This window comes from Heliconius melpomene, chromosome 11 (genome assembly GCF_056956725.1).
Source record: "Heliconius melpomene rosina isolate 202511_hmr_F chromosome 11, ASM5695672v1, whole genome shotgun sequence".
Classification (NCBI taxonomy): Eukaryota; Metazoa; Arthropoda; class Insecta; order Lepidoptera; family Nymphalidae; genus Heliconius; species Heliconius melpomene.
This window is the reverse complement of record NC_140399.1, coordinates 4,738,461-4,748,885: the sequence shown is the minus strand read 5'-3', so window position 1 is coordinate 4,748,885 and position 10,425 is coordinate 4,738,461. Positions and strand designations below refer to the sequence as shown.

Sequence of the window (10,425 nt, the reverse complement as noted above, 5' to 3'; positions counted from 1 at the left end):
TCAGGTGTTTTATTTTTTTATAATACATATTTCCCCCTTCCTTATTATGAATGCCCTGGAATATATCTAAAATTATTTAATGATTACATTTCATTGGTTATTAGTCGATAGCAATCATCGAAATAGTTTGCAAAAAATGGGAATCAGTAGTGACCTGTGGCCTCTGATTATTATGTTTATAAATCATTAAGTACTTACATAACAATTTATTATCTTCTAAATATTATTTGAACTATTGCGTTCTGTACACTTGTGAAATACACATATTCTTGGCGCAATGGAGAAGTATATAAGTATCAAAGAACTTGAAGATGCAGCGCTAGCACTGTTGCCTAAAAATGCCCGAGATTATTATAAAAGTGGCGCCACGGAAGAATACACATTAGCAGAAAACAAACGAGCTTTTCAAAGGTATGTCTATTTATTTACATTTGTAATTTTTAGTTAAAAAAAAAGATGTATTAAGAAATACGTGTATATAAATAATATATAATTTTTTTAAGGTTAAGAATTCGTCCAAAATGTCTAGTTGGATTAAGAGATTGCGATCTGTCGACTACTATTCTAGGAGAAAAAGTGTCGATGCCCTTAGGCATATCGCCTACTGCAATGCAGAGAATGGCACATCCTGACGGCGAAACAGCTAACATAAAAGGTACTTTAATTTATCTATGTTATCATAAATATTTTAAATATAACAAGAAATATAAAAGATAATTCCTTTATATTTCCTGTAACATTTAATATTAGTCCAACGACGCATATATGATAGCCCTTCGCAGTCACCTACCAGTATGATTGATTAGAAGTATTTTTAATCAGAGAAAAATATCTATAGTCCCTCGTAGTGCAGGGGCACAAGTGTGTGACTTTAACGCGACGCTTGTGGGGTTGATTCTCACTCGGGGCAATGGATTATAATTTATTAATATTTTAATTTCTTCGGTCTGGTTCAAGCAACCAAGGCGACAAGCTATTGTCTGGGAAGTTCCCGAAGATCTGGAAGGAGGGAGGGCTATGCTTGTTGCGCAAAGAGGGTCGCCCACCTGATTCATCTTCCGCATACAGGCCCATCGTGTTGCTTAATGAGACGGGCAAGATCTTGGAAAAGATCGTTGCCGCGCGTCTTACACAGCATCTAGAGGAGGTAGGACCGGACCTCTCAGAGGCTCAGTTCGGGTTCAGGGCCGGTCGTTCTACAATTGACGCCCTGAACGCCTTGAAGGCACGGTCATTGGCTGCTACGGCAGAAGGGGACGTTCTCCTCGCCGTATCCTTAGATGTGGTCAATGCTTTTAATAGCTTGCCGTTCGAGACGTTACGAGAGGCGCTTCGTTATCATGGTGTGCCTTTCTATCTCCGGCGGTTATTAAATAACTACCTTCAAAATAGAGTGGTGTTATGGACGGATAGTGACGGTCAAATCGGTCGTCGAAGGGTGGGTTGCGGAGTGCCACAGGGGTCGGTTTTAGGCCCGATACTGTGGAATCTCGGATACGACTGGCTCCTACGTTGTCGCCTGCCCCCCGGTATGGGCGTCATCTGTTACGCCGATGACACACTTGTTACCGCCCGGGGAGGGAATTACAGTGAGGCAGCACGTTTAGCTGAAGTCGGCATCCACCACGTCGTCGATCGCATTAAAGCACTGGGCCTGAGGATTTCCAGTGTAAAAACGGAAGCTCTGCTTTTTCATGGACCGCGCAAGGGGCCTCCCCGTGGAGCCACTCTACGTATACAGGGGCAGGATGTGGAAATTCGAGGTCAGATGAAATATCTGGGTCTGACCCTGGATAGTCGATGGTCGTTTGCTTCACACTTCGCTCAGCTTGTGCCGAAGCTTGTGAACACCGCCGGGGCCCTCGGTAGGCTATTACCGAATGTCGGAGGACCTGATGCCACATGCAGACAGCTTTATGTTGGCGTGTTGAGGTCTATGGCGCTATACGGTGCTCCTGTGTGGGCTGAATCTCTTACCGCTCGCAACAGGACCCAATTGCGAAAAGCGCAGCGGGTCATAGCGGTAAGAGCTATTCGGGGTTACCGTACTGTGTCATAAACGGCGGCTACTCTCCTGGCGGGCGATCCTCCTTGGGAGTTACAGGCGGAGGTACTGGCTAGAGTTCACGCATTCCGTACAACTGAGCGGTCGCGAGGTGAACGACCATCGACAGAGGATATCGTGCGGATCAGGAGAAGAGCCGATGAAGCCCTGATGCGGCGATGGGAGTTGGACTTGAGGTCTCCGGCGGCAGGTTTGGTGACGGTGGAAGCTGTCCGCCCCCACCTTAAGCGCTGGGTCCAAAGAAACTTTGGGGTTTTGACGTTCCGACTGGTGCAGGTACTAACAGGGCACGGTTGCTTTGGTAAATACCTGCACCAGATTGCACGTCGGGAGGTATCACCAGCGTGTTACGAGTGCAATGCGCCGGTGGATTCGGCGCATCACACACTGGCCGAATGCTCTGCTTGGGCCCCACAGCGCCATGTGCTGATGGATGTAGTCGGTAGAGATCTCTCACTGTCAAGTGTGGTGGGGGCCAAGCTAGATAGTGAGAGGCACTGGTCTACCATGGTCTTCTTTTGCGATTCTGTGATGGCATTAAAGGAGGCCGCGGAGCGGGAGCGCGAGTCCAGCGCAAATGCAGGCCCGCTCCGTCGTCGTAGGTTAGGGAATAGGAGAAGGCAGTATGCTCATCTCCAACTCCCCTTACCCTAGAGAGTCACCAATAATATGACGGTGGTCCGCTACAGGCGGGCTTTCCACCGAGTCGCCGTAGTGGAATGCGTGAGCGATCCTGCGGCGTCTTGCTTAGGTGGGTAGGTCTCGCTGGGTTTTAGTGGGTAGTATCGGGTTCATTCTCCGGTGAGCCCCACAGTACCGCTCTGTCGGTCTGCGTAAACTGCATTTCCCAGCGTTAAAAAAAAAAAAAAAAAAAACCAAGGCGACAAGCGCGGCAATCACATTAACATGTAATGTTTCGATAATTCGGTGGAAAGTGGGGAACGGAGTTTCTTAACACTACTGAAATACTTGAATGAAAAAAATCTAATAGTCATAAATCACCACAGCTGCACAGTCCAGTGGCGTAATTTACACATTAAGTACCATCTCCACAAGTTCCATAGAAGAAGTTGCCCAGGCTGCCCCTAATGCCATTAAATGGTTTCAGCTTTATATATACAATGATAGGTAAGTTTATAATTTTTCTTAAATTATTTTCTAAGATACACTTATCAGTTCTATAAAATCTAATTAGTATGTTAACTAAACTAGTAACTTAGTTGCTATTATTGAAGAAGTTTTAATAAGCTTATTTCCTTGTATATCAAGCTTATTTCATTGTATATCATCGACATATTTCAAGTTTATTTTATTATTCAGGGATGTAACTCGGAATTTAGTTCTGAGAGCTGAAAAAGCTGGATTTAAAGCTATTGCCCTTACAGTGGATACTCCAATTTTTGGATTACGACGCGCTGATATTCGAAATAAGTTTTCACTTCCTAAGCATTTAAAGTGAGTAGGTATTAATATAATTGTATTTAAAATAATTATATGTTTATATTCAAATTTATAATATAATACATTATCTTTTGTATGTGCTTATTAGTTGGGTAAGAATTTAAGATATCAGTTTTGATTAACCTGATAATATTTTTTTTATATTGCTATTTTGTATTGCAGATTAGCAAACTTTGATGGTCTATTGTCAACAAAAATACACAGCACAGGAGAAGGTAGCGGATTAAACAATTACGTTAATAATCTATTTGACAAGAGCTTAACTTGGGATGAAATAAAATGGTTAAAAAGGTACATATTTTTAAGGGTTCCGTACCATAAAAGGTAAAAACTTAGTCCGTATTCACAGAGGTAGCAAGCTGAAACACAGAAAATAACCTCAGTCGCGGCGCAGCGGCACAAGGGTGTGACTATAACGCGATGGTTGTGGGTTCGGTCCCCACTCACGCTCTGGTGTTGAGGCAAAGCGCCGCGTTGAGTTCTGTCACTCAACACGCAATACCTCCAGAATCCGGCAGACCGTGGGGAACGGAATGTTTTAGCACTAAGTTCCCCCTGCCTACCCTGCTGTGTGCGGGATACAGCGTGAAGCTGTTTTTTTTTTTTGAAACTTTAAATATAACATATTTGTCATTTTTATTGTTCAATATATTACTTAATAATAAAAAAATATTTTTATTTATTTGCAGTATAACAAAATTGCCAATAGTAGCAAAAGGCATTTTACGTGGTGACGATGCTATTAAAGCGGTTGAGGCGGGGTGTAGCGCCATTCTCGTGTCCAATCATGGCGCGAGACAGCTAGATGGAGTACCATCTACGGTAGTATTCACCTTATATTTGTGTAATAAACAGTATTCTCTTCTATCGCATATTATGTAGGAACGATTCCAATGTATGAAATAAAAATATAAAATCAGTATAACAAAAAAAAATGTGGATATTATAAAAAAATAAATAAAATAATATTTGTTTAATAATAGTTGTTTTCATACCAGGTACTATTCCGTTATTTCAGATCGAAGCCCTGCCCGAGATAGTGGAAGCTGTTAAACATTATAACGTGGAAGTTTATTTAGATGGAGGCATCACTACTGGTACTGATGTCTATAAAGCTTTAGCGTTGGGGGCTAAAATGGTAAGTTAAACTTATTATTTTTTTATCTTTACAATGTATATGCTCGTAGAGAAGCACGTAGGAGGATTCTAGTACCCTAGTAACCTAGTAACATAGACACTTCGCTCCCCACTTTCCACCAAATTTTTGAGACTTTTTGTATGGCGGAATATATAAAAATTGGCATAACTTAAAATTATCTGAATAAAATATACTATTTGTACAAAATGGCTTAAAATAAAAAAATAACTTCACGGTGTATCCTGCACACAGCAGGGTAGGCAGAGGGAAACTAGTGTTCAGACACTCCGTTCCCCACGTTCCGAATTCTGTAGATATTGCGTGTTGAGTGGCAGAACTTAACGCCGTGCTTTATCTCGACACCAGAGCGAAGAAATGGAAATATACATTTATATAAATTTCAATTTTACAATTTCATCTCGAGTGGGGATCGAACTCAACACCGGCGTGTGAAGCTGATTTATTTATATTGAAAAGGCATAACGTAAATTTTTACTATTATTTCAAGGTTTTCGTCGGCCGTCCCGCGTTATGGGGTCTAGCTATCGGCGGTCAGGCAGGAGTTGAGAGAATGCTTAATATTTTTCGAAATGAAATGGAATATACGTTTCAAATAGCAGGTAAAATATTTATTTCTTCATTTTCTATGGGTTGGCCCGAGCATAGTGTCCATATTGAAAATAGTTGTTATACAAACATTTCCGATATACGTTTGTGAAAATAAATTATCTTAAAAACACTAAAGGTAATTTTACCAGAATACTTTCGTCTTTGATTTTATTTTATTAAAATTAGTTGTGATCTGACTGCAGACAACAGGCAAATTTTATATTATGGCAAATTTAATTTTATTTTATATTGATATTTATGTTTTTTATTTAGTAATAAAAACATTGTGAAATTTTATGTATTGTTTTAGGGACATCCAGTGTGGCTGACATTACTAAAGATATGGTTCGCCACGAATCAGTTTACAGCAAACTATGATTTTCTTAAGACTATACAACTTGTTTGGTTGGCGCTTGATGAGGGACGCCTACGTCCAACAGTGGACGGCGATAGGCTGATAAGAAAAACAACTTTAAAGAGTTATTTACTTTATTATAAGTTTACGATACAAATTGTAGAGTACACTGGGAGTCATATAATTTTCGTTCGGCCACATGTTTTTTGAAATTTTCTGTAAATAATAAAAAATTAAATAATGTTAACAAATTTATTTTATGCATAACCTATATGGTGTTTTAATTTTTACCTTAAAGTCGCATCCATACACATTTATACCCATTTTCAATTTTTTTATAGTTAGTTGCAAAGATGCATTATTGACCAATTTCTGTTTTAACGCAATAGTGTCGTTACAGGTATTACAATCCTTAGCAGTTGCTTGAAAACTAGCGAAGCTTTCATTTTCCGCTAATATTCTTTTATTCTTCATTAATATGGCGTCTCTTTCACGCATGTAGTTAGTGAAACTGTAGCTGCAAGACTTATTGACTTCTACGATAGAATCATTTCTTTCAGACACTTCACAGACTTTATTACTTTTGAATATGTTTTTAAATGTATAAAAGCTGTTAACGATAGTTGTACAAGAAGCGTTAAGAATGTTTAAAAATTTGGCGGTCATAGACTTATTCTGTAACGTTTTCTGTTTAGGTTTAGATATTTTATGCATTCTTTTTGTTCCGTACATCATACTTTTATTTGGTTCTCGTGATTTTGTGCTAATTCTTGATGATGTAAACGTAGAGATCTGTGATCTTGAATTTTGATCTAAATTGGCCTTTTTAGGTGTAGATACAAAGTGAGGTTTAAAATCTATTACACTATTATTTACTTCATTTTCCAACAAAGTTTTATGTATATTTAACATTACATTTTCTTTTGGAACTTCATGATATTTATTAAGTTTTCTTGAATTTTCTAATAAATCTTGGTGGTTTAAGATTAATTTAGATTTAAATTTAGATATGTTCGAAGGTTCAGAGTAAATGCCATTTTGTGGAGCAATTTCTTTAAACAAAAATGAAAACGATAAACTGTTATCGTGTGGCGAACTCTTTTGATTTCTTGAATTTTCTCCATCCCTATACACATTTCCGACCTGGTTTTTGAAATTGAATTGCATATTAGAAGTGCATTTCATAGATTTTTTATTATTCTTATGAAACGGTCTCTGGCGTTGCGACAAAATTACTTCGTTTAAAATGTTTTGGAATAATTTGTTAGTTTCATCAAATTTAGGGCTTGTGGATCTCTCTTTGGTTACTAATGATGTCTGAACACAGGTTTTGTGTTTGATTTTATCTATATTAGAGTTTTCTAATAAGCTTTTCTTGTTTATTTTAAAACCTAAAACATATAATTTAGTAGGAGAAATTCAATTGAAAATAATGTTATATAATATTATTGTTAATGATAGGTACTTATTAACCTTTTTGATATGAATAAAGAATAATTGTAGCCCATTGACCAGTCTGTAAACAAATATTAAAAACTTATTGATGATTATTAAGTGAATTATCATAAATAAGTAAAGAAATAAAAAAATACTATAATATACAATATCATTACAAAAAATCTAAGGCGACAATAATTACCGGAGTACTACAATCATATTTTTGCAAGTAATGCAGGAGGTACTCGAATATATGAGACGAACTTATTATATTCTGTTGATAATCCGTGTTTGTATTTTCTAATACAGTATTAATAAGTTGCAAACAACGCGTGTTTGTTATATTTTCTCTGTAAAAAAATACTTGTTAAATTTGAAAAACACAGCTTGAGTGTATACCCAATACATGGGTAGGAATTTTGTAAGAATAGGCAATCATTTCAAAATATAGAATAATAAAAAAATAAGTTGGAAATTAAAAAAAATATACAAGAAGGCTTATCTTTTGACGTTAAGGTCAAGAAAGATTGGGATTGATTTTTCTAAATGACATTTTTGCATTTTGAATATCAGAAATAATTAAATTTGCAAACAAACACACCAGTCGCTCTGAAAATATCTTTAGATGCGCTCATATACTTATGTCTACACATAGTCTTTTCATGAGGTTAAAAACATTAATAAACAAGGAATTGATTAATTTAAACTTAATTATTTTGGGTAATAAAATATTATACCTAGTAAATATCGTCATTCCTTTACATTCGTGGAAAACTTTTACATTTTGTTTATGCTTGTTTAATAAACTTTGTAAGACTAAAAACAATTCCGAATACTCTTTTCGGCATTTTTGGATGCACTGTAATTACAAAATAAACATATATAAATTTAAGAAGTTAAATCTAATATCTTTTCAACACTTATTTCAGTTGTAAATACTCATATAAATACCACTTTAGAAACAAATTTGACCAGATTATTAATTGTATTAAAAATTAAGTCAAACACTCACCAATGGCACCAGATGAGAGCAAAATGCTTGATTAACGGGGGAGTCACGGACTGCTTCACTTATACTGAGACACAGGGCTTTTAATGTTTCTTGGTGCTGAAACGACTCATTTTTTTAACCTTTAAACTGTATCCCGCATTGTGCCCCTACGGAACGATTGACTTGAAAACGTTAACATTTGAAATTTACATCCTCGATTTCCATCTATTTTTAAACGACGAAAAAACTGGAACAAGTTCCCTTGCGACGCGTAGATTCATATATTATTCTTATGTTTAACTACTCATAACTTTTTACTAATTAAGTAGTTACTTATTGCATCTGTATTTAGATCGATAGTAAAATATATCTTGCATATGATGTAGGTATTTGAAAATAGTTGTAAGAGTTGATTATAATAGAGAATCATTTGTCTTAATAAAGCAATATATTATACAGATAAACCTTTTTTGTTCTCTTTTATGTTTTTGTCTTGCTTTATTAGAAATTTTAACATGCCTCTAGGATAGAGGCGAGGAAGACCGTCTCCGTATGTGAAAAAGTGTCCATCAAAACCGATAAAATAAATATGGCGCTGCGATATCATAGGATACATTTAAAGAACGCACTATGGACAATATATCAAGCACAAATGGACTATATAAGATAATAATGACTCAAACAACTCGAGTCATTAAAAACATTAATTATCCAAGCTAAGGTCTTTACTTCAGGTTTTCTACACTTGCGCAGTTTATATTAGATATTAGCGCCATTTCGGTCGAACTTTGAACAGATCTGAATCTGAGCTGAATCCTCATAAGACATGGTGCTTCAGACCTCTACCCTCCATAACCCCAACACGAAATGATTAGTGCTCAATTAGCATGTTCGAAATGCCATAAACAAAGAATAGAACAGTGTTCGTACCAAAATAAAACTACCGAGAAGATTAGACATAGCTGTAAGACAACCACTGCTGCGTAGCATATTCTGTGTATAAATGTATAAAGTCCTTTTTCTCGTCGGTCCATCATCATCAAGATGCAATAAAGCGGATATAAAATTAAGAGTTATAGTTGTCTTTGCTTGCAAGCCACAGTTCAGTACAAAATACATTTTTTCATATAGTGCCTCACACTTAATTATTTCATCACCAACATTCTAAACAAAGATAGATATCATCAGATTAGTATAACAGTTATGAGATACTCTTAGACTAATTAATAATACGACGACGACTTACAGTTACTTATTTAATTTACCTTTGATAGTATAATGAAACCTAAAGTCGAAAAAATTTTAGAAAGCAATTGTGTATCGTTTGTATTTTGTAATAATTCCAACCATTCGTAAACATTTGTAGATCTTTTTATTGATGGAACCTATAAATATGATTATTGATTATGAATAGTGGTATTACAAATACCTATACTTTATTTTATTAACATATAATAAAAATTGCAGCGAGTACAAAATCAAAATTACAAAGATTAAACTTACCGATGACATTTGACAACAACAGGTGTCTTTACTTTTTGATTCATAATTCCACATAGTTTGTTAAACATTACTTTAAACTTAAAATAATTTACCGCCAACGTCTATTATGAAAGTGACAGTCTACGAAACCGGAAACCATATTAGGAATGTAAATATTCGTCGTTTAAACTAACCCCGATTCTTATCGATTATAATAATATATTCACAGTAGATCAAAATACTTAATATACAATTTTGAATATTTTGATTTTCTAAGATTTTTATTCAAATATAAATTTAATATTTGCTATAATTAAGAATAAGAATAAGAAAAAAAAACTAATATATTGGACACATTCACCCAAGCCCTAATATTAAAATGGCGGTGGGCTGGGCACATATCACGTTACATTGATAATAGATGGACAATTCAAACAACACGATGGAAGGGCCCAGTTGGGAAAAGATGTGTTGGTAGACCAATTAGCCGGTGGGCTGATGGTATAGCAAGAACTACTTGAAAAAATTGGATGACTCTGGGGAAAAACAGAAAGTTGTGGAGCGAAATAGAGGAGGCCTATACTCAAGAAAATGGGATCCATATCACCAAAACAAGATCTAACAATTATATTAATAACTAACAAACTAATTTACTTACTACTAATATATTTAATTATTTACTTTTTTTACTACTAATATCTAACTAACAATATTTGTAAAAAAAAAGTGATATGTGAAATAAAAGGCTTATTATTATTATAATTAAGAAGGCGAATATGATAGATGCGTGTTAAGGCAGATTGGATAACAATATTTGCTTTTTACAGATAAAAAAAGATAATGTCACTTGCTTGACATATAAATTTAGAATGTCAATGTTTTGATCA

General features: G+C 35.7%; 2 protein-coding genes across 2 annotated transcripts; one reads left to right on the top strand and one right to left on the bottom strand.

The window, feature by feature from the left end:
* The first annotated feature begins 162 nt into the window (after positions 1 to 162).
* Positions 163 to 5,899, top strand: Hao (Hydroxyacid oxidase). The gene is made up of 9 exons (XM_085193639.1): positions 163 to 411; positions 504 to 655; positions 3,073 to 3,193; positions 3,386 to 3,520; positions 3,689 to 3,817; positions 4,216 to 4,348; positions 4,545 to 4,664; positions 5,173 to 5,284; positions 5,584 to 5,899. Exons 1-9 carry the CDS (start codon positions 278 to 280, stop codon positions 5,649 to 5,651), a joined length of 1,104 nt encoding a protein of 367 aa, XP_085049765.1. The 5' UTR covers positions 163 to 277; the 3' UTR covers positions 5,652 to 5,899.
* On the bottom strand, positions 5,745 to 10,345 carry LOC146534500 (uncharacterized). The gene is made up of 9 exons (XM_085193628.1): positions 9,560 to 10,345; positions 9,322 to 9,441; positions 8,987 to 9,220; positions 8,078 to 8,173; positions 7,803 to 7,924; positions 7,268 to 7,415; positions 7,102 to 7,144; positions 5,920 to 7,019; positions 5,745 to 5,844 (listed from the first exon to the last, which is right to left on the bottom strand). Exons 1-9 carry the CDS (start codon positions 9,611 to 9,613, stop codon positions 5,758 to 5,760), a joined length of 2,004 nt encoding a protein of 667 aa, XP_085049754.1. The 5' UTR covers positions 9,614 to 10,345; the 3' UTR covers positions 5,745 to 5,757.
* Positions 10,346 to 10,425: the final 80 nt, after the last annotated feature.